This window comes from Salvelinus sp. IW2-2015, linkage group LG23 (assembly GCF_002910315.2).
Source record: "Salvelinus sp. IW2-2015 linkage group LG23, ASM291031v2, whole genome shotgun sequence".
Classification (NCBI taxonomy): domain Eukaryota; kingdom Metazoa; phylum Chordata; class Actinopteri; order Salmoniformes; family Salmonidae; genus Salvelinus; species Salvelinus sp. IW2-2015.
Genome location: NC_036863.1, coordinates 39,388,661 through 39,412,924, shown reverse-complemented (window position 1 = coordinate 39,412,924; position 24,264 = coordinate 39,388,661). Strand labels below are relative to the sequence as shown.

At 42.9% G+C, this 24,264-nt stretch overlaps 1 protein-coding gene and 1 pseudogene across 1 annotated transcript; both read right to left on the bottom strand.

Moving 5' to 3' along the window:
- Window positions 1-6,573: 6,573 nt before the first annotated feature.
- On the bottom strand, window positions 6,574-18,007 carry LOC111950026 (transforming growth factor beta-1 proprotein-like). The gene is made up of 8 exons (XM_023967358.2): window positions 16,508-18,007; window positions 15,435-16,127; window positions 11,978-12,247; window positions 11,650-11,727; window positions 11,383-11,530; window positions 10,787-10,937; window positions 10,503-10,613; window positions 6,574-10,356 (listed from the first exon to the last, which is right to left on the bottom strand). Exons 2-8 carry the CDS (start codon window positions 15,772-15,774, stop codon window positions 10,309-10,311), a joined length of 1,146 nt encoding a protein of 381 aa, XP_023823126.1. The 5' UTR covers window positions 15,775-16,127; window positions 16,508-18,007; the 3' UTR covers window positions 6,574-10,308.
- Window positions 18,008-18,573: 566 nt separating this feature from the next.
- Window positions 18,574-22,681, bottom strand: LOC111950864 (B9 domain-containing protein 2-like; annotated as a pseudogene).
- Window positions 22,682-24,264: the final 1,583 nt, after the last annotated feature.

The following is a 24,264-nucleotide window of genomic DNA, read 5'->3' as shown; positions in this document are numbered from 1 at the left end:
GAATGCTTCCATACAGCTGTTACACAGTAGGTACTGTAAAGCATAGCACAAATCATTTTCGACCAACCTTCWCTTGGCAATACTTCCTCAATTCCTGACTTGGAAAACAACACGTCTTGTAAACGTCCATGTCTAGTTGCAGGGGGTTCGTTTGAATATGCACTGAACAAAAATATAAAGGCAATATGCAACAACTTCAAAAATGTTCTGAGTTACAGTTCATATAAGRAATAAATTCATAGGCCCTAATCTATGRATTTCACATGACTGGGAATACAGATATGCATCTGTTGGTCACAGATACCTTAAAAAAAGGTAGGGGCATGGATCTGAAAACCAGTCAGTATCTGGTGTGACCACCATTTGCCTCATGCAGCGTGACACATCTCCTTYGCATAGAGTTGATCAGGCTGTTGATTGTGGACTGTGGACTGTTGTCCCACTCCTCTTCAATGGCTGTGCAAAGTTGCCTGATATTGGCAGGAACTAGAACATGCTGTTGTACATGTCGATCCAGAGCATCCCAAACATGCTCAATGGTTGAAATGTCTGGTGAGTATGCAGGCCATGGAAGAACTGTGACATTCAGCTTCCAGGAATTGTGTACAGATCCTTGCGACATGGGGCCGTGCATTATCATGCTGAAACATGAGGTAATGGCGGCGGATRAACGGCATGACAATTGGCCTCAGGATCTCRTCACAGTATCTCTGTCCATTCAAATTGTCATCCATAAAAAGCAATTTTGTTCGTTGTCYGTAACTTATGCCTGTCCATACCATAACCCCACCGCCACATGGGCCACTCTGTTCACAACATTAACATCAGCAAAACTGATAAGAGAATTTCCAATCCCAATGATAATAACAATCAATCAATAGCTCTGACCAATTCCCGAGGTTTGTAAGACCATGGGTATAATAATAATTAGTCAAAGACTCAGCTTATACAAAAGGTTAGTACAGTTTCTTCAGAGAACGTTCTAAAGTCAGGAATACAAAACAATTCATTTTATACTGACTTCTCACGCCCACACATTCACACAACCATACGCACACACACACACACATGCATAAAAACAGACAAACAGACGCACACACATGTCCTGCTACCCAGCCGCCAGAGATTATGACTTGTCTTGAGACACACTCCTGTTTTCTTCCCAAATCTCTAGTCAGGTCGGCACAAGCTCAGACAGTCTGTGTTTATAATACCGTAAAGATATATTGTCTTTACCTATTCTGACTAGGACTACACATTTTGATTATGATGTTATACATTCTAAATCACTTCCATAACAATATATGTTTCAGGGCGGAATATTCTAATCATTCAATTAACCGATAATTCTCACCTAACAAAAACGCTTGCTGTCACGTTCTGACCTTAGTTTCTTTTTAGGTCTTTGTGTTAGGTTGGTCAGGGCGTGAGTTGGGGTGGGTAGTCTATGTTCTGTTTTCTATGTTGTTGTATTTCTATGTCTGGCCTGATATGGTCTCAATCAGAGGCAGTTGTCGTTCGTTGTCTCTGATTGAGAATCATATTTAGGTACCTGTTTTCCCCATTTGGTTGTGGGTGGTTGTTTTCCTGGGTTTGTGTTACCATTCAGGACTGTTTCGGTTTTCATTCACTTTTTATTTTTTAAATTTTTGTAGTGTTCAGTTTATTATTAAAATATGACGAACACTTACCACGCTGCATATTGGTCCGATCCTTCCTACTCAGACGAGGAGGACGAGAATCGTTACACTTGCCCACATGACACCTCACATGCTGTCTGCCATCTATCCGGTACAGTTAAAACCAGGATTCATCCGTGAAGAGCACACTTCTCCAGCGTTGCCAGTGGCCATCGATGGTGAGCATTTGCCCACTGAAATCGGTTATGACGCCAAACTGCAGTCAGGTCAAGACCCTGGTGAGGACGACGAGCATGCAGATGAGCTTCACAGAGATGTTTGACAGTTTGTACAGAAATTCTTCGGTTGTGCAAACCCATAGTTTCATAAGCTGTACGGGTGGCTGGTCTCAGATGATCCCGCAGGTGAAGAAGCCGGATGTGGAGGTCCTGGGCTGGCGTGGTTACACRTGGTCTGCGGATGTGAGACCTGTTGGATGTATTGTCAAATTCTCTAAAACAACGTTGGAGGCTGCTTATGGTTGAGAAATGACATTCAGTTCTCTGGCAACAGCTCTGGTGGGCATTCCTGCTGTCGGCATGATAATTGCATGCTCCGGGGCATTGTGTTGTGTGACAAAACGGCTAATTTTAGACTGGCCTTTAGACTACCYAGCACAAGGTACACCTGTGTAATGATCATGCTGTTCAATTAGCTTCTTGATATGCCACACCTGTCAGGTATATCGATTATCTTGGYGAAGGASAAATGCTCACCAACAGGGATGTAAACAAAGTTTTGCACACAATGTGAGAGAAATAAGCTTTTTGTGCATATGGACATTTTCTGGGATCTTTTATTTCAGCTCATGAAACATGGTACCAACATTTTACATGTTGCTTTTAAAAATCCACCCCCTTCAGCCGCCAGCTGTGCCCTGGACTCCATATGTGAATTGWTTGCCTCCCATCTTTCTTCAGAGTTCGTACTGTTAGGTGACCTAAACTGGGACATGCTTAACACCCCGGCCATCCTACAATCTAAGYTAGATGCCCTCAATCTCACACAAATGATCAAGGAACCTACCAGGTACAACCCTAAATCCATAACGATGGGCACCCTCTTAGATATCATCCTAACCAACTTGCCCTCTAAATACATCTCTGCTGTTTTCAACCAGGATCTCAGCAATCACTGCCTCATTGCCTGCGTGCGTAATGGATCCGCAGTCAAACGACCACCCCTCATCATTGTCAAAAGCTCCCTACAACACTTCAGCGAGCAGGCCTTTCTAATCGACCTTGCCCGGGTATCCTATTGACCTCATCCCGTCAGTAGAGGATGCCTGGTTGCTCTTTAAAAGTGCTTTTCTCACCATCATAAATAAGCTTGCCCCRTTCAAAAAATGTAGAACTAAAAACAGATATAGCCCTTGGTTCACCCCAGACTTGACTGCCCTTGACCAGCACAAAAACATCCTGTGGCATTCTGCATTAGCATCGAATAGCCCCCACGATATGCAACTTTTCAGGTAAGTCAGGAACCAATATACTCAGTCAGTTAGGAAAGCTAAGGCGAGCTWWTTCAAACAGAAATGTGCATCCTGTAGCACAAACTCCAAAAGGTTTTGGGACACTGTAAAGTCCATGGAGAATAAGAGCACCTCCTCCCAGCTGCCCACTGCACTGAGGCTCGGAAGCACTATCACCACCGATAAATCTATGATAATCGATCATTTCAATAAGCATTTTTCTACGGCTGGCCAAGCTTTCCACCTGGCTACCCCTACCCCGGTCAACAGCTCAGTACCCCCTGCAGGAACTCGCCCAAGCCTTCCCCATTTCTCCTTCTCCCAAATCCAGTCAGCTGATGTTCTGAAAGAGCTGCAAAATCTGGACCCCACAAATCAGCCGGGCTAGACAATCTGGACCCTTTCTTTCTAAAATTATCTGACAAAACTGTTGAAACCCCTATTACTAGCCTGTTCAACCTCTCTTTCGGATCCTCTGAGATCTTCAAAGATTGGAAAGCTGCCGTGGTCATCCACCTCTTCAAAGGGGAAGACACTCTAGACCCAAACTGTTATAGACCTATATCCATCCTGCCCTGCCTTTCTAAAATCTTCTAAAGCCAAGTTAACAAACAGATCACCGACCATTTCGAAACCCACCGTACCTTCTCCACTATGCAATCTGGTTTCCGAGCTGGTCATGGGTGCACCTCAGCCACGCTCAAGGTCCTAAATCATATCATAACCGCCATCGATAAAAGACAGTACTGTGCAGCCGTCTTCATCGACCTGGCCAAGGCTTTCGACTCTGTCAATCACYGCATTCTTATCGGCAGACTCAAAAGCCTTGGCTTCTCAAATGACTGCCTCGCCTGGTTCACCAACTACTTCTCAGATCAAATTCAGTGTGTCAAATCGGAGGGCCTGTTGTCCGGACCTCTGGAAGTCTCTATGGGGGTGCCACAGGGTTCAATTCTCAGGCCAACTCTTTTATCTGTATATATCAATATGTATATATGCTGCTGGTGATTTTCTGATCCACCTCTACGCAGACGACCCCATTCTGTATACATCTGGCCCTTCTTTGGACACTGTGTTARCAAACCTCCAAACGAGCTTCAATGCCATACAACACTACTTCCGTGGCCTACAACTGCTTTTAAATGCTAGTAAAACTAAATCCATGCTCTTCAMCCGATTATTGCCCGCGCCCGCCCGACTATCATCACTACTCTCGACGCTTCTGACTTAGAATATATTGACAACTACAAATACCTAGGTGTCTGGCAAGACTGTAAACTCTCCTTCCAGACTCACATTAAGCATCTCCAATCCAAAATTAAATCTAGAATCGGCTTCCTATTTCGCAACAAAGCCTCCTTTACTCATGCTGCCAAACATACCCTCGTAAAACTGACTATCCTACCGATCCTTGACTTAGGCGATGTCATTTACAAAATAGCCTCCAACACTCTACTCAGCAAACTGGATGTAGTCTCACAGTGCCATCCGTTTTGTCACCAAAGCCCAATATACTACCCACCACTGTGACCTGTATGCTCTCGTTGGCTGGCCCTCACTACATATTCATCGCCAAACCCACTGGCTCCAGGTCATCTATAAGTCTTTGCTAGGTAAATCCCCACCTTATCTCAGCTCACTGGTCACCATAGCAACACCCACCCGTAACACACGCTCCAGCAGGTATATTTCACTGGTTATCCCCAAAGCCAACACTTCCTTTGGCCGCCTTTCCTTCCAGTTCTCTGCTGCCAATGACTGGAACGAATTGCAAAAATCACTGAAGCTGGAGTCTTATATCTCCCTCTCGAACTTTAAGCATCAGCTGTCAGAGCAGCTTACAGATCACTGTACCTGTACACAGCCAATCTGCAAATAGCACACCCAACTACCTCATCCCCATATTGTTATWTATCCTCTTGCTCTTTTGCACCCCAGTAACTTGCACATCATCATCTGCACATCTATCACTCCAGTGTTAATGCTAAATTGTCATTATTTCGCCTMCATGGCCTATTCATTGCCTAACCTCCCTACTCTTCTACATTTGYACACACTGTACATAGATTYTTTTATTGTGTTATTGACTGTACGTTTTTTTGTGTAAATCTRTGTTGTTGTTTTTGTTGCACTGCTTTGCTTTGCTTTATCTTGACCAGGTCGCAGTTGTAAATGAGAACTTATTCTCAACTGGCCTACCTGGTTAAATAAAGCTGAAATAAATCAAAAATTACATGCGGCACTTTGGGGTGGACACCCACCTGCCTGAATCAATGAGAGACGATTTGAAATARTTTCTCAGTGTGGAAGTACTCCCAGTACTCCCAGTACTTTGATTTGGTAGAAGGACAAAATGTCAAGAATAKAACTGTAAAAAGTGTAAACTGTGCCCAGGAGRGAAACACCTCTCCACTGCAAGAAACACAACTTCCAACCTCTTGAAGCACCTGSAAAAGCATCACGCCATGACAAAACTYGTAGCGAAAGACCCCCGAGGCCTGACCACTGCTGCTGAAGATGACTGTAGGCCTACCTCCTCCAAACAACYAAGGCTKGATTTTAATCATTCAGKAGGACAGGCTGTAACCCAGGGAGAGCTGAACATGCTTGTAGCTGGGTATGTAGTAGAGGAAATACTGCCATTATCGAGTGGTGTGCAGGCCTAAGTAACATAACATTGACATTGTTTAAATTGAGTGAGAATGCAAAAAGTAATATAGAGTGTAWCTAATTACTTTTCCCAGGGAGTAATAAGTAAAGTAATTTGTTACTGTTGAAAAAAGAAAGTCGTAGTAGGTAATATATACTTTTTTGAGTAATGGCCCCAACACTGGTGAAGGTGATGCTAATTGACATTGAGCCCCTACCTTCCCCCTCTATGCTTGCTGATAGGGGTGTTCGTTATTGCCTCTCAGCAGGGGGAACCATCAGGCCCAGGCCAAATACAGCCTATAGCACAACAAAGATAGGCTACTGTCTGTCCACACAACTGTCAAGGGGAAAGGGGAAATGGCAGATTTAGCCATKTAGAAATATGTATCATATAGTTTTGTTGACCTCTTTATAGATTGGAGTGACTGTGCTGTCCAGGATTCAGGCTAAGAACTGGGCAGCTGATGGAATGCCCGCTGCCCTGGCTGGGTCTGCCAGGGAAGTGCCCACTCAGGCACTTCTTTCTGAGTGGGCCAAGGAGCCACATGGACAGTTGGTGTGGGACAAGACCGTTCAGGAATGGTAGATGGGAGACAGCAGGAAGTTTACCTTATCTCAGAAAAAAAAATATATAATAATAAAAAATATATATTTTTAGAGGAACTCAGGTTCATTTTCGAAATTAGGTAGTGAATCATCAGTTCCTCTTGTCATGTCAGTCATTGCATACCTTAGAGCTATTTATAACTTGTCAGAAATGTCCAGATCAACTAGCCCATGTCAGCTAATGTTTTTTTTATTTAGGTTTTTCAGCCCATAGATATTGTTGTAATTTTTTGGTCACTCAAATATTACATGAACACACATTAGACATGGCAAMGTGTATAGGAGGGGGGGCGGGATCTTCATGAAGGCAGCTGCCACTTCATTACAGCTGTTAGATGCCATTTACCACAGCACACTGCATTTCTTCCACAGGTGACAGATTTTGCACTTATCACTGCATTCTCTATCAGAAAGKAGACWGGCCCTCTTTGACGTCGCATAGGTAAAAAAATGTGCCATTCTGTTTTGCAAAAACTCCCGCATTACCTATTGCCATTACTAACCTTTAGATGTACGAGATAGCATACCAGGTCMCAGGGCTGGCGAACTTTGAAATTCCTTCTGTCACTACAGATTTAGGTAAAACAGCTTTTAGTTTCTTCGCACCTCACTTATGTAACAATCTACAGAATACCTTACAGTTGGATGCATTAGTGCCTTTTGGGCAGTTCAGAGAGTTGGTAGAGGACCTTTTCGCTGAGGAATGTAGATGTTTTTTTTATGATTGTGTTGTTAGTTTTTTTTTCATTGTGTGTTTCATATGCTCCTGCCTTGATTGTAACTTGTATTGTGTAATTTGCTTGGTCTTGTCATGCAGGGCTCCCTTGAAAAAGAGATATTGAACTCAATGGGACTTCCCTGCTTAAATTATTAAAAAGATTATATATATATTAAAAAGATTATATATATAAAATGTCTGAGACAGTGATTTACTGGGAAACCTTGTTCAATACTGTAACTTTGTTTATTGAGCCAAGCCCCTAGAGGGCACTAAAGACCAATCAGACACGGGCCTAGAAAGCCTAAAATAATATTGTCTCAAAAGTCAGCCATGCTTCAAAATACATTTTACTAGTAGATTAACTTTAGACTAATTTAACATGTTGTGGACACCTGGGTGTCTCGTTATTTGCCATGTGTTCACATTTGCCATGTGTTCACCCCTGAAGATGAGAACCCTTTCATTCAAGCTACTTTATCTGCCTCCCCCTTATTCACTTGTATTGTGCTAATCACCTTCTGACTGCCTCCCACTGAGGGAGTGGTACTGTATTTCCACCAGATGGAATGCACTGCGGAGAGGGAAAACGTGAAAAGTGGGCCGCAGGTGTCTGCAAGCACAAAGACTCTCACATGAACTTAACCTTGAGTGAGAGCCAACCAGCACTATCACGTCGACCTGACATACCAACAGAGTGTCAGTCAAGCAGCCTGTTAACATATTTATAGTTAAAGACACACAGTATCTACAAATTATGTAAACTGTTGGTCGAGTAGGCTTAATCATAATTTGTTTTTAAATTTTTATTCAATTATCTTCTTGAGACTTGATGAGGGGTGTGATGAAGATGCGTTTCTTTAAAAGATGAACGGCAACTTATAAGAGGGAGTTCATGCTATTGTACATTCAGTATTTTGAGTAACAGACCCAAACTAATCCCGTCTCCTTCCTCTATACTTCCTGAGGAAGTGCCCCAGGGAGCATACAGTGCATTTGGAAAGTATTCAGACCGCTTGACTTTTCCACATTTTGTTATGTTACAACCTTATTCTAAAATTGATTAAATAAATKTTTCCTCATCAATCTACACACAATACCCCATAATGACAAAGCAAAAATACATTTWGATTTTTTTTGCTAGTTTATAAAAAATACAAATATTAAATTTACATAAGTATTCAGACCCTTTACTCAGTACTTTATTGAAGMACCTTTGGCAGCGACTACAGCCTTGATTCTTCTTGGGTATGACGCTACAAGCTTAGCACACCTGTATTTGGGGAGTTTCTCCCATTCTCTGCAGATCCTCTCAAGCTCTGTCAGGTTGGATGGGGAGCATCGCTGCACAGCTATTTTCAGGTCTCTCAAGAGATGTCCGATCTGGTTCATGTTCGGGCTCTGGCTGGGCAACTCAAGAACATTCAGAGACTTATCCCGAAGTCACTCCTGCATTGTCTTGGCTGTGTGCTTTGGGTCGTTGTYCTGTTGGAAGGTGAACCTTCACCCCAGTCTGAGGTCCTGAGTGCTCTGGAGCAGGTTTTCATCAAGGATCTCGCTGTACATTGCTCYGTTCATCTTTCCCTCGATCCTGACTAGTCTCCCACTCCCTGCCGCTGAAAAACATCCCCACAGAATTATGCTGCCACCACCATGCTTCACCGTAGGGATGGTGCCAGGTTTCCTCCAGACGTGACGCTTCGCATTCAGGCCAAAGAGTTCWATCTTGGTTTCATCAGAGAATCTTGTTTCTCATGTTCTGAGAGTCCTTTAGATGCCTTTTGGCAAACTCCAAGAGGGCTGTCATGTGCCTTTTACTGAGGAGTGGCTTCCATCTGGCCACTACCATAAAGGCCTGATTGGTAGAGTGCTGCAGAGATGGTTGTCATTCTGGAAGGTTCTCCCATCTCCATAGAGGAACTGGAGCTCTGTCAGAGACACCATCAGATTATTGGTCACCACCCTGACCAAGGCCCTTCTCCCCCGATTGCTCAGTTTGGCCGGGCGGCCAGCTCTAGGAATAGTCTTGGTGGTTCCAAACGTCTTCCACTTAGGAATGATGGAGGCCRCTGTGTTCTTGGGGACATTCAATGCTGCAGAAATGTTTTGGTACCCTTCCCCAGATCTGTGCATCGACACAATCACGGGTTTTCGCTTTGTCATTATGTGGTATTGTAAAAACTAATCTGGACAAATGAGGGACAGGTAAAAAAAWAAGTTGGTCACTAAATCCGKCTAGAAGAACCACGTAAAAACGGTTGGCTGGTATGCCCTCACCTGTCTAAGCGGTCGGCTCTGAATTCCCTCACCCGCTATATACTTATAACTGATTGGTTTGGTTCTGCCCACTATAGTGCTGTCTGGTTAGAACATGATGTTGAGGCCCATCACTGTMCTCTTGATAGTCACCACCACACACACACAGATATTTCCATTGTAGGTGTTTCTATGATTTTGGTCATCCGAATGACTTGGATTCTTATTGTTGTGGTTATTTCGACGCACACAACAGTCAGACATTCGTGTTACTGTCGACAATAAAAAGTCCTCAGACACATGCGTCTTCTCCATTCAGACAACAATAATGCTCTGACCTGAGTGGGTGGGTGCAGTGTCCTGATGCCCCTTTCCAAGCACTCTGATTGGTTGGGAATGGCAGGGCTATGATGGGTGAGGGATAACTTAGGTGGGCTGAGCAGCCAAACTAACAGGACTGAAGGGAAACTGAAGGGACTGTGAAGGGGAAGTTAGGTAGAGAGGAGAGGAGGGGGAACAAGGCGTCTTTTTTACTGGTATTGTGTGTAGATTGATGAGGATTTTTATTTTATTTAATCCATTTCAGAATAAGGCTGTAACGTAACAAAATGTGGGAAAAAAGAAGGGGTCTGAATACTTTGTGAATACACTGTAAATACTGAAACACAATGACAATAAGACAAGTCTATTGACACACCCAGGACATTGGCAAATCTAAATAACTATTAAAAAACTCCATAAACCACTATATATAAAAAATWAAAAAAAACATCCACTAATCATTGAATAGGGAAATCCTCGGCTGGGAAATATGTCAAATAATATTATTAACATTCGGAAATGATGTCTGGACTACATCCAGATTTTCGCTAGGACTCCATGAGTACATGGAAATATGATGAATAAGAAAATGGATATATGTAATTCTAGCTACACTTGCAGGACTTAACAATCATATTGGACAACTGCTCCACCTGTGCAAGAAAAGAAAAGAAAAGGAAGAGTACCTTCAGTGGAGACATTGTTCAGAAACATTTTAACCCAGCAGCTTCCTTGACTATCATTTCAATTCAGTGAGGATGTTATGAGAGTTTGAGTTAACAATACAGTATTCACAGACCTTGTGTTGTCTACCCACATAGTAGAGAATGGGCAGGGGCTCCAAGACCTGTGGAACACAGCAAGGTTGGGCAGAGGCTCCAGGATTGTGGTGCTTATACAGAGCCAGTACCTGTGGTTAAGTAAACAAAAGGTTACTAGATATCTCATTGAACAGTTACAGACCATCTCGTTCTGTATGTGGTCTCAATCTCACCCCGTGGCTATATAGTGGCATTACTGTACAGATCCTTTAGAGACAGTAAACAATAGGGAGGCTTACAAGTACATGATTGGTAACATTACCTGGGAGTACTTGTTCTCTGTGTTCCATATATAGGTGCATGGGCCCATGCAGTAGTTAGCAAAGTAGCCAGTGGGTTCATGAATCCATTTCCAGCCCAGGTCCTTACGGAAGTCAATGTAAAGCTTTCGCACACAGCAACTCTCCGATTTGCTGGGGGTACACACACACACCTGTGAGTTATACACCTCATCTCTTAAAAAGAGGGCGTTAACAGGGCGTCTAAGTAGGCCTACATTATATCCATCAGCTAAAAGAGATTATAAACTGGGTGGTTCGAGCCCTGAATGCTGATTGGCTGACAGCCGTGGTATGTCAGACCGTATACCATGGGTATGACAATACATTTATTTTTACTGCTCTATTTACGTTGGTAACCAGTTTATAATAGCAATAAGGCACCTCGGGGGTTTGTGGTGCATAGCCAATATACCATGACTAAGGCCTGTATCCAGACAAGAACAACCCTTAGCCGTGGTATATAGGCCATATACCACACCCCCTTGTGCCTTATTGCTTAATTAACACACATTTAAGAGACATGAATTGATAGTTATAAAATGTTCTCTTGGGCCGGTGGAATAAAGAATAGTCTCACTCTGAGCAGATCTCTTCAGTAGTAGTTTGTCGTTTCTTCCGAGAGCTAAGCTGGCTGTGGCGTTCCACAGGAAGTGACATCAGTAAAATGTGAGGCTTTGGCATGTTCATGAAGAGAGTTTCTTTATCTCCCCTTGGCTTGTTCATCCCTATTGTATAAAAAATTGACACATTTGTCAGTAAAGAGATTTACAGTGGAGGTTTGTCAGAAAGTGTGTGGCTTGAGTTGATTTCAATATAGTGAATATAGCTAGTAGACTGCAAATACCTGATATTTCAAAGAGGAAATCTTCCATTGTTTTCCCACAATCACAAGACAACTTCAATTGGAATCCTTGCTCCTCTCCTGGAAAATGTTGTAAAAATCCAAATATAAATTGTGTATCATTTATTTATTTTTTTACCTGAAGGAATAGGTCTACTGTTTTAGGTGTAAAAGTCTATTGGAAAGTTCTTACACATGCTTTCCAAAGGCCTTCTTTGTAGTGCCACTTCAATCAAACACAGATTTGTAACAGGATATGATTGTTAGTGTTTCAACATACTGTTTGTGTTATGCAATTATGACTACAACCCTAAAGGAAATTGTAACTTACCAGCCCCTTGCAGCCACTCCCTCAGAGTCTGTGTAACATCAAAGGAGATCCAGCGATTGGCCCATTCCTTTGAGACAAAATGGGACTTCATGTAACGTGCCTTATCTCCAATGCCTCTGTAGAGTTCCAGCCTCTGCTCGATGCCGTCGAGCATGCCACGATTTTTGATGAGGAGACGGAGCTCAGCTTGAGAGAGCAGTCGATCTGTCCCCAATACAGACCGCATCTCAGACATGTTGAAGAGCATTTGGTACTTACTGGTGTTCTCACCTGGGAAAGAAGGAGAGTCAGTCAGTGATTGTTAATTATTTCTACTACAGGACCAGTCAGTGCAAGAGAGGAGGCCATAGACAAAGCATTGTACCGGTAATAAAACTATTGTGGATAGATTCTGTTATATAAAAAGACACTCTCAGGGAGAGGCGAATGCAGTTTCAGGTTTGGCTTTGCCTCAAATACTATCCGCTGGAGCCAAAATTACCCCTGCGAGTCTATAACAATAATTACACATGGGAAAGGCCGCTGAGGAAGTGAGCCTGCTCTGGGGGCCAGATCACACCATGCTGTAGCCTCTAGCTAACTCTAGCATCTATTCACAAAGGTATCTTCTGTCGGCGTGGGGGAGGGGGAACCTTTATAAGGTTAGGGTTCCCAAACAGCCATATTTCCATGTTACAGCGGTTGTTTACGGAAGACAGACAGAAGACAGAGGCGACCACCTGTGCTAATTAGCTATCTAGAGTGCTCCGAACACCTGTGTGTAACGGAATAAGGAAGCCAAAACAGTGTTTTAATTGAAAAATATTGTTGGCTGCAACTGTGTTAAAACAGTGTATAATTGTAAGTGTATAATTTGCATTTGTGAAGTTGTTTTTTATGTGATGTGAAAAGAGAGGGCTTTATGTTTCCAAAACCTTATTGCAAGTGAGGATTATTAACGTTTATAAACATTAAAGCAGAGTGTGGGGATTGTAGTTCACATGGTCCCAGCCTCTGGGCGATACTTACGCCTGAGAACTCTGAGCAGAATGCCACCTTGGGTTCTCGAGAGCAAACCATGATGCATCACCACATAGCATTACACTAAACCAGCAGCATAAAAAAGGGAGCTAATCAGAGGTCACGATCCTGAGAGCTTCTGGGGCAAACCTAACCGGCTCAGTGACTGCCTGGACAACAAGTTTACACTGCAGAGATTTATACTGTCTTTAGACAGAAAAGGGGAAGGATCCAGCAAAGGGAAGGAAACATCTGGTAGGGAGAGGTAAAAGGTTGAGGCAGGCCGTGGTTTTAAACACAGCAGACAGGGCCATTGCAGTCAGTTCAGTAAACCAATGGAAGAAACACCCATTTCCAGTCAACAACCTTATCTAAAGGACATAATTATACACATTTACATCCTAAAAATGTTCCACCAACTGCAGTTTCTAAATTTGCTCAGTCAGAAACTACAGCACTATTTCAAATGCATCATATTCACAACATATGACATGGGTGAAATAGCCTTGATTAGCTTAATCATTTGCATGTCTGCTAACCCTCTCTGCATCATCCTACGTCGCACAATCCAGTGTGGTGAAACGGTTGACAGATGCTTCATGGTTTACAGGGATAGAAGCCATTTTATTTCCGAGGGCACGACTTGAGTCATTTAACAGAATGTATCCTGAAGTGTTCCTCCCTGCCAGCTGTTCAGATAAGCACACGGGAATCAGTCCGAGGAAACCTCCCTTTCCCCATCCATCGGTCTCACCCTCCACATTCTAAGTGACAATATGGTCTAACTCTGGTCTAGCTGTATAACATTGAGCCACCTTGCGAGATTGCTGACCCTGTTTGGCTATACTTTTTTAAAGAATGACATCCAATTGTTAAATGTCCCCACCCCCTCTAAATCAAAACCAAACATGGAATCCCCGTTGTGTCTAGCTTAGCATACACACTGGTGTTTCACATGTTTGTCTAGAATAGATAATCAGACCCGCAATTGGGTAACTTGCTGCCGCAGACGGGAAGTAGAACTGAGCATGTTTGGTTTTGATTTCGATGGGGGTGGTAGCATCTGACAATTGGACTTAATTCATTCCTGGGCACTGCCCAGCGATGCAAACGACAATTTCCTTATCAGAACCGTCCACGGATATACTCTCCGACGTGGGAAAAGCGTTGCCAAATAGGCATAGGTCTGCAAATATCTCGCACGCCTCTCCAATGGTATGCCTTAAGATGAAACGTTAAAATAACTGTACACAACGGCCAGCCTTGTTTAAAGATTTATACCTTAAAAATCAACCTTTGAAGATACCCCTACACACATCGACCATTTAACACGCCTATACCTGACTAAAGTAAGGCTAGGGAAACATCCACTTTAACTTGACAAGCTACTAGCATGCCTGGGCCACGCTAGTCCTCGGGGGCCTGATTGGTGTCACACTTTTTGCCCCAGTCCCAGCTAACACACCTGACTCCAATAATCAACTAATCATGATCTTCAGTTTAGAAYGCAATTAGTTTAAATCAGCTGTGTTTGCTAGGGATGGAGAAGAAGTGTGACACCAATGAGGCCCCCCGAGGACTGGAATTACCCAGGCTTTATTATCTGTGTAAGCAGCAGCATGCATGGATATACAGGTAGGTTAAGAATTATTGGCCCCCTTGATAAAGATTAGCAAAATAAATAGTACAACAAGTCATACAAATACCGAGCTACATAGCATGCTCAAAACATTTGCAAATGATAATATACTAATACAATTGCACAGAGAAATATATTTTGTTACAAGTACCAAAATATATTTTGTTACTTGCAATGGTATGGTGTTATGGGGCCATTCTGCTTCAACTAGTCCTGGGGCCTTTGTTAAGGTCAACAGCATCAGGAACTTTACAAAGTACCATGACATTTTAGCCAAAACCTGGTTGCCTCTGCTAAGAGGATGACACTTGGCCACAATTGGATCTTCCAGCAAGACAATAACATAAGCACACATCAAAAATCCACGAATAAATGGTTAATTGACCACAAAACCAACATTTTGCAATGGCCATCTCAGTCTCCGGACTTGAACCCCAATGAAAACCTATGGTTTGAATTGAAGAGGGCAGTCCGAAAGAGCAGATGAAGGATATCAAGGATCTGGAAAGATTCTGTATGGAGGAATTTTTTATTTCACCTTTATTTAACTAGGCAAGTCAGTTAAGAACAAATTCTTATTTTCAATGACGGCCTAGGAACAGTGGGTTACCTGCCTTGTTCAGGGGCAAAACAACAGATTTTTACCTTGTCAGCTCGGGGATTCGATCTTGCAACCTAAGTTACTAGTCCAACGCTCTAACCACTAGGCTACCTGCCGGTCTAAGATCCCTTCCAATGTGTCCACTAATCTCATAAAACATTTTAGAAAAAGGCTCAGCGTCATTATCCTTGCAAGGGTAGTGCACTGAGTGTACTCACTTTGTTTCATGCTGAACTTGTGGACCTCCTTTGCAAAGTATGCCTCCTCTTCTGCATCCTGAGTGGGCGGTATGAACGGGTGCACCTGCTCCTCACTCATCTCCACTGTGCTGTTGTAGATGGACATCAGGGAGGTTGGGACCTCCTCAGTGTCTCCCTCCTGATCAGTCTCTGGCTCCTTGGGCAGCCGCAGCTTGCTCAGTATCTGTCCACGGATGGCCTCAATGCGTTTTCTCTTCACCAGCTCCAAGTCCAGTGACTTACAGGTGGACATGGCTTCACTCCGACACAAATATTCCAGCGCCAATAAGACAACCAGCGTCAAACATTCTGCCCTCATGGCACACTTTAAAAGAGGAACGATGTCTAAAGACAGCAGGCTTTCAGAGATGACTATTATGTGGATTTTACCGTCCTGTTTGAGCTCGCCGAGTCCCGTTGCGGGAGCTGATTTCAATGCACTACTCCTGCTGCTGTCACAATACTCACTGAAACACAGGAGGCTCTTCAGGATCTCGAGTTGAGCTCCTCTGTGACTGGCGCACGCTGTGGAACCGAGGTCAGACCACGGAGAAGCACCACAAGAGCTCAGCCTAGACTGAGTCACTGTCTCACTGGTACGGTGCCGCACAGACTCTCAGTGCTCCCTAGAGGCAGTCTCAATTCAGGAATGTCCTGTCACCACATTACTACCTGTCATTGGGACCCAAATACACACACACGCGTTAATATAACAAACAAGCTCTGGAAACAGGTGGCCCTGTGTAAACTGTGAGGTTTGGAAAGTCATGAACTATAAAAGGGAAATCTCAATGAATTTTTTTTTGCAAATGTGACAGTATTCTTACAACATTACTGAAGAAATGTTTGTCAATTGACCCAATTCCCTTTCCAAGCAAAAGGGCCGTTTCATTAGTGTAGAAAAATCACAATATTGAAAAATGGAAATGTCTTAATGAGTTATTCATAAACACATGCACACAGCATATTGCTTTAAGCACAAGAAATGTTAGGAGTCAAAAACTACTGCCTAGTTTCAATTCAAATTCTCCAAGACTGATGCTGTCACTCACTAGACCAGTAGACGCACTTTCCAATCCCAACCTTGCCAGAGAACACCACAACAAATGAAAGAGCAGAGACATCCTAACAGCAACAACAAACTCGCCCACACGTAGTTACAGCTCCCTCTCTAGTCTTTACTATATTCAGATCCAGTTAGTTAAAACGTTTCAGACTAAAATAAAAACTCTGCACACAATCTTTCCTGTTAGACCCTACTGTTCACACATTTCATTGTGCGGTTTGTTTTACTAGTCATCCTCAGCCACTGATATTTTTCTCAAGTTCCTTTGAATTTCTATCTAGTTCCTCTCTTGCACTAAAAATGTATGACACTAAGTCCAGGAAGTGAGCAGCATTGTGAAACTTCTGCCATTTCAAAGCACAGGGCTGCTTGTTCTGTTAGCTTTGCTGGAAGACAAGACACATGGAAGAACTTAAAATAACTGGTTGATTTGCTAAATTCAATTCACCTGCAAGTGCTAAAAACGTAGCATCATCCATAGTATCATCTAAAAAGACTGACATGGCTACAATATCTTTATAGTTCATATACAGTTGAAGTCGGAAGTTAACATACACTTAGGTTGGAGTCATTAAAACTCGTTTTTCAAACACTCCACAAATGTCTTGTTAACAAACTATAGTTTTGGCAAGTCGGTTAGGACATCTACTTTGTGCATGACACAAGTACTTTTTCTTATAATTCACTGTATCACAATTCCAGTGGGTCAGAAGTTTATATACACTAAGTTGACTGCCTTCAAACAGCTTGGAAAATTTCWGAAAATGATGTCATGGCTTTAGAAGCTTCTGACAGGCTAATTGACATCATTTGATTCAATTGGAGGTGTAACTGTGGATGTATTTCAAGGCCTGCCTTCAAACTCCGTGCCTCTTTGCTTGACATTATGGGAAAATCAAAATAAATCAGCCAAGACCTCAGAAAAAAATGTGTAGACCTCCACAAGTCTGGTTCATCCTTGGGAGCAATTTCCAAACGCCTGAAGGTACCACGTTCATCTGTACAAACAATAGTACGCAAGTATAAACACCATGGGACCACGCAGCCGTCATACCGCTCAGGAAGGAGATGTGTTCTGTCTCCTAGAGATGAACGTACTTTGGTGCGAAAAGTGCAAATCAATCCCAGAACAGCAAAGGACCTTGTGAAGATGCTGGAGGAAACGGGTACAAAAGTATCTATATCCACAGTAAAACGAGTTCTATGTCGACATAACCTGAAAGGCCGCTCAGCAAGGAAGAAACCATAAAAAAGCCAGACTACGGTTTGCAACTGCACATGGGGACAAAGATCGTACTTTTTGGAGAAATGTCCTCTGTTCTGATGAAACAAAAATAGAACTGTTTGGCCATAATGACCATCGTTATGTTTGGAGGAAAAAGGGGGAGGCTTGTAAGCCGAAGAACACCATCCCAACCGTGAAACACGGGGGTGGCAGCATCATGTTGTGGGGGTGCTTTGCTGCAGGAGGGACTGGTGCACTTCACAAAATAGATGGCAACCATGAGGCAAGGAAAATTATGTGGATATATTGAAGCAACGTCTCAAGACATCAGTCAGGAAGTTAAAGCTTGGTTGCAAATGGGTCTTCCAAATGGACAATGACCCAAGCATACCTCCAAAGTTGTGGCAAAATGCTTAAGGACAACAAAGTCAAGGTATTGGAGTGGCCATCAAAAAGCCCTGACCTCAATCCTATAGAACATTTGGGGAAGAACTGAAAAGTGTGTGCGAGCAAGGATCCTACAAACCTGACTCAGTTACATCAGCTCTGTCAGGAGGAATGGGCAAAATTCACCCCAACTTATTGTGGGAAATCTTTGTGGAAGGCTACCGAAACATTTGACCCAAGTTCAACAATTTAAGGTAATGCTACAAATACTAATTGAGTGTATGTAAAACTACTGACACTACTGGGAATGTATGAAAGAAATAAAAACTGAACTAAATAATTCGCTCTACTATTATTCTGACATTTCACATCTTAAAATAAAGTGGTGATCCTAACTGACCTAAAGACAGGATTTTTACTAGGATTAAAATGTCAGGGATTGTGAAAAACTGAGTTTAAATGTATTTGGCTAAGGTGTATGTACACTTCTGACTCAACTGTACACTGGCAGTACAAAACTGAGTATACAAAACTCTTTCAATGACAGACTGACCAGGTAAGAGCTATGATCCCTTATTGTTAATCCACTTCAATCAGTGTAGATGAAGGGGAGGAGACAGTTTAAGAAGGATTTTCAAACCTTGAGACATGGATTGTATTGTGGGCATTGAGGGTGAATGGGCAAGACAAAATATTTAAGTGCCTTTGAAACGGTATGGTAGTAGCTGCCAGGCGCAACGGTTTGTGTCAAGAACTGCAACCGCTGATGGGTTTTCGTGCTCAGTTTCCTGTTTGTATCAAGAATGTCGACCACCCAAAGGACATCCAGCAAACTTGACACAGCTGTGGAAGCATTGGAGTCAACATGGGCAGCATCCCTGTGGAATGCTTTCGCCACCTTGTAGAGTCCATGCCCGACGAATTTAGGCTTTTGAGGGCAAACTGGGGGGGGGGGGGTGCAACTCAATCTTAGGGAAGGTGTTCCTAATGCTTTGTATATTCAGTGTATTTTGTCTCCATCCTGTGTTTACTACAATATACTATCAAACTTTAAAGACTGCATATTATTACAAAAAATAAAATTATTGATGAGTGAATTAATTGTGTCAGTAGATATGAAACTTGCAAACTTTGAGGGAATATTTGTAAAGCAAAATGATGCAGGTTAGATTATAGATCACAGGCATGCAGGTAATGATTTATTTACATAATTCTACTATATATATTTTTTTAAGTTAATAGAAAACTGAAATTAAGTACAGTATAAAATCTGGTTTGCATTTTTAAATACCTCAGTTATATAAAATGTTTAAAATAATATAAAATATTGAAAATCAGGAAGGCAGATGGTGTTTAAAGGCTCACACCCCCCCTTTGTGGAGAAAGAGGGGAAAGACACACATTTGCATGTTGGGGTCTTCTCAGCATACACATACATGACCAAAATGATGTGGACACCTGCTCGAACATCTCATTCCAAAATCATGGCTATTAATATGGAGTTGGTCCCCCCTTTGCTGCTATATCAGCCTCCACTCTTCTGGGAAGGCTTTCCACTACATGTTGGAACATTGCTGCAGGGACATGCTTCCATTCTGCCACAAGAGCATTAGTAAGGTCGGGCACTGATGTTGGGCGATTAGGCCTGGCTCGCAGTCGGCGTTCCAATTCATTCCAAAAGTGTTCAATGGGGCTGAGGTCAGGGCTCTGTGCAGGCCAGTCAAGTTCTTCCACACCGATCTCAGCAAACCATTTCTGTATGGACCTTGCTTTGTGCATGGGGCATTGTCATGCTGAAACAGGAAAAGGCCTACCACAAATTTGGAAGCACAGAATCATCTAGAATGTCATTGTATGCTGTAGCTTTAAGATTTCCCTTCACTGGAAAAAAGGGGCCTAGCCCGAACCATGAAAAACAGCCCCAGACCATTATTCCTCCTCCATCAAACTTTAGAGTTAGCACTATGCATTGGGGCAGGTAGCGTTCTCCTAGCATCCGACAAATCCAGATTTGTTCGTCGGACTGCCAGAATGTGAAGCGTGATTCATCACTCCAGAGAACACGTTTCCACTGTTCCAGAGTTCAACTGCGGCGAGCTTTACACCACTCCAGCCAACGCTTGGCATTGCGCATGGTGATCTTAGGCTTGTGTGCGGCTGCTTGGCCATGGAAACCCATTTCATGAAGCTCCTGACAAACAGTTATTGTGCTGACGTTGCTTCCAGAGGCAGTTTGGAACTTGGTATTGAGTGCGATTTTTACACGCTACACGCTTCAGCACTCGGCAGCCCCGTTCTGTGAGCTTGTGTGCCTACCACTTCACGGCTGAKCTGTTATTGCTCCTAGATATTTCCACTTCACAATAACATCACTTACAGTTGACCGGGTCAGCTCTAGCAGGGCAGAAATTTGACAAACTGACTTGTTGGAAATATGGCATCCTAAGACCGTGCCATGTTGAAAGTCACTGAACTCTTCAGTAAGGCCATTCTACTGCCAATATTTACCTATGGAGATTGCATGGCAGTGTGCTTGATTTTATACACCTGTCAGCAATGGGTGTGGCTGAAATAGCCAAATCCACTAATTTGAATTGGTGTCCACATACTTTTGTATCTATAGTGTATGTATGCAACATCAACACATCTCACAAGGCAAAATATCTAATCTGACCTGCTCAGTCTTATGTACCCATTGCAGATATGGTCAAAATCCACACCCACTAACAATACAGTGCTCCATTCAGGCCTCTCTCCATTCACCCATTGCTCTGTCCCATCTCTCAACATTTCAGCTCTCTACACCATATCTGTCAAAGTGTCGCATGATGATGCCTAGCTCCAGCTCTACAGTGCCCATAGCCACTGTGTGCAGCCTATATCTGTCTGCCCCACTGTATATGATGTCTGGGGAGCGCAGCTGGGGACTTCCACCCACAAAGGTTTGAGCTATCTGCTCTTGCCAGGATCCCAGTGGTCTTCAGGTCACACAGCATACATGGTGGTGCCCTGGGCTGGAGGGCACATGGCAATATCCATACCCATACAGCTGACAGCGCCCAAATGCATCCTGGTGCCAAACCTGCAGGTGAAGCTTGGGCCAGCCTAATGGGGAAGAGAAGTCAAATAAAGTAACATTTTATTTGTCACGTGCCAAATACAACAGGTGTAGACGTTACTGTGAAATGCTTACATATGAGCCCAACAATGCAGAATTAAAAAGTAAGAAAATTAGCAAATAAAAATAGAAAATAGTAACACAATGAATAACAATCATAATAAATAACAACAGCGAGGCTACATACAAGTACCGGTTCTGAGTCAATGTGCAGGGGTACGAGGTAGTTGAGGTAATATATACATGTAGGTAGGGGTAAAAGTGACAAGGCAATCAGGATAGAAAATAAACAGAGCAGCAGCGTATGTGGAGAGTGTGAAAGTGTGTGTGTGAGGCGTCTATATGCATGTGTGTGTGTAACGTGTGTGCATATGTTGGAATGTCAGTGTATGTGTGTGGGTAGAGTCCAATGAGTGTCCACGCATAGAGTCAGTGTAAAAGAGTCTGTGCAAAAAAAGGTAAATGCAAATAGTCCGGGTAGCCATTTGATCAACTGTTCAGCAGTGTTATGAATTGGGGGTAGAAGCTGTTCAGGTGCCTTTTGGTCCCAGACTTGGCACTCCGGTACTGCTTGCCGTGCAGTAGCAGAGTGAACAGTCTATGGCTTGGGTGGCTGGAGTCTTTGACAATTTTCCAGTCTTACCCTGTTATTATTAACCTGAAAGCTAGGCTTGGTAGATGTAGGTATGTAAGTTATGTAGCTTTTAATTGACGTCTGTGATGAACTGCTACTTATAAATTGTCAGGAAGCTAGCTAACTACCTTGCAGTCCTTTAGTGGTGTAGTGCAGATCAATGGGATGACTCCAGGATGCCATGTCCCCTGTCTGAGGCAAATCCACTTGGGTCTGCCCCTCCTTCAACCCAGAGAGAAGTCGCCATGCACCCCCTTACATAACGAAATAGACGTGTGGTTGGAAACTGAGTATCACAATCACAACGGATGAGGTGAAGTAAAATGCTCAATAAAATAATCTGAATACAACAAGACACCTGTATGAATTCCCCACTTGCAGAAGAGACTGCTCTGGGGGAAGCCGCTTGCCCCAACTATCTGACCGATAATGTGCAGCTCTGCCATTACCGGTATATGTGCAGCTCCTCTGCCTGCAGGTAAAGCACGTAATAACGCTGAATTGAACATCTGTTTACAGTGTCAGTGGCTAGCTGGGATTAGCTAGCTAGTTAGCTATCTGGCTAACGTTAGCCAGCTAGCCTCGTAGTCGTAGGTTCAAATGATAAATTCGTCAACATAGCTGGCCTGAAATATGGTTGTTAGTTAGTTAGCAAACTAGAACATTTGATGAACGTTTTAATACATCACTTTATACAAAACATAGTCAGTAAAACAAAAACAATAATGTCAAAAACACAGCTACCGCTTGGATTCAATCAGATGAAAATGCTGAAGCCACCATGATCCTCATTTCCTTGGCAACCAAACAAGAAACTACGGAAGCTGACGTTGAGAGAAATCGGCAAAAGGTTTTGACCGCTGTGTTCCCTTCCTTCCACAAGGGAATCAAATATTTATGTCAAGAGAGGGAATTTGTCTTTATAAACTTTATTTTTTAAATCAATAATTGGTGTTTACCTAATGCTCTTATAGTTGTACTCCTTGCTTGGATGACCTTGTAGAAAACTAGGGAAATTGTGAACTGCCTTATTGCAATTGAAGACTGTTTTCTGTAGACAAAGATGCGCAACAGTATAGCCGGCTATGTACATTTATATCAATCAAATGTTTGTGATGATGCATTATTGTGTACTAACTAGGGTACACAAGGCAGCATATTGCTCGCTATGGGGATAAGAGACAATGAAACACTTTTCCATTGGACCCTGGTATTTAATTAAGCAACATATAAGTAAACTAAAAACAAATAGTTGAAAAGAGAAGGTATGCTTACATTACATCATTAAAAACAGTATCAAGAAAGCCATGCTCTATCCACAGCCAGAGAATGGATACAGACAGGTTGAAAACAAACAAGGATAAAAAATAAGAAAATAGAGCTCCAATGTTTTTTTTATCACCACATATCACTTACAAATGGGCTAACAATAAGACAACATTTCCTTGTTTGCCCTTGTATTTTCATAGAGTACCACAGTATGAGTCATAATACCCATAAAACCTAGCGGTCAAACAAGGAAATGGTTCCAATCATTTTTCCCATAGGGGATTTTAGAAATCACCTTGTCCGAGAGAGATTTACATGGTTATCAAAACGTCATGCCATGGTAAGCCTACACAAAACATAGCCCTTATTTTAAGTGTTTCTAAAATTCCATGGGAAAAATGGTGTAAAAGCGATTGGAACCAATTCCCTGTTTGACCGCGAAGTTTTATGGGTATTATGACACCTCCACTGTGAGGCTCTATTAAGGATGGACAGGAGGATTGAAAGTCTTGGCAGTAGATGTCATCATTTCCCCACTAGAATGAATGTCCCCCACAGTCAAAGACATCAAAGTCAGAGTCAACCCCCTTTAAAGCCAAAGTTGTGGAAGTGAGGAGAGTCAACAGTCTGGTTGCAGGAGTGGTACACCCCTGCTGAGCCCAGGTCAGAGAAGTCTGTGGTGGGCGGCAGGTCAGGAGGCCTTGCATCAGAGTTAGCAGAGCATGCACCCAGGTAAGCCATGGCAGAGGAAGCAGCAGCCCCTCTCATCAGTAAATACACAGCCCTCATTGCCCGGGCATCATGGCTGGTGCCAAGGTGCAGACAGTCCACTGGACTATTTGTCCCTTTGTTCCTCTTCATGTGGGGAGATTGCATGCCTGTGGTGGATGGTAGAGAGAACATCTGTCATGCACATCCTTAATTGCAATCTACACCACTACACGTCGCATAAAACTCTACTTTTATCAAAAACTTTGGCTTTCAGCACCCAAAGAAAAGCTTGCATTTACACAGGACAAACATAGGTACAAAGAAAGCATTAAAGAATGAAAATTTGTACTATCGACAGATAGGGACTCGATGTAGTCAGGGGTGCAGTCCGCCCACACT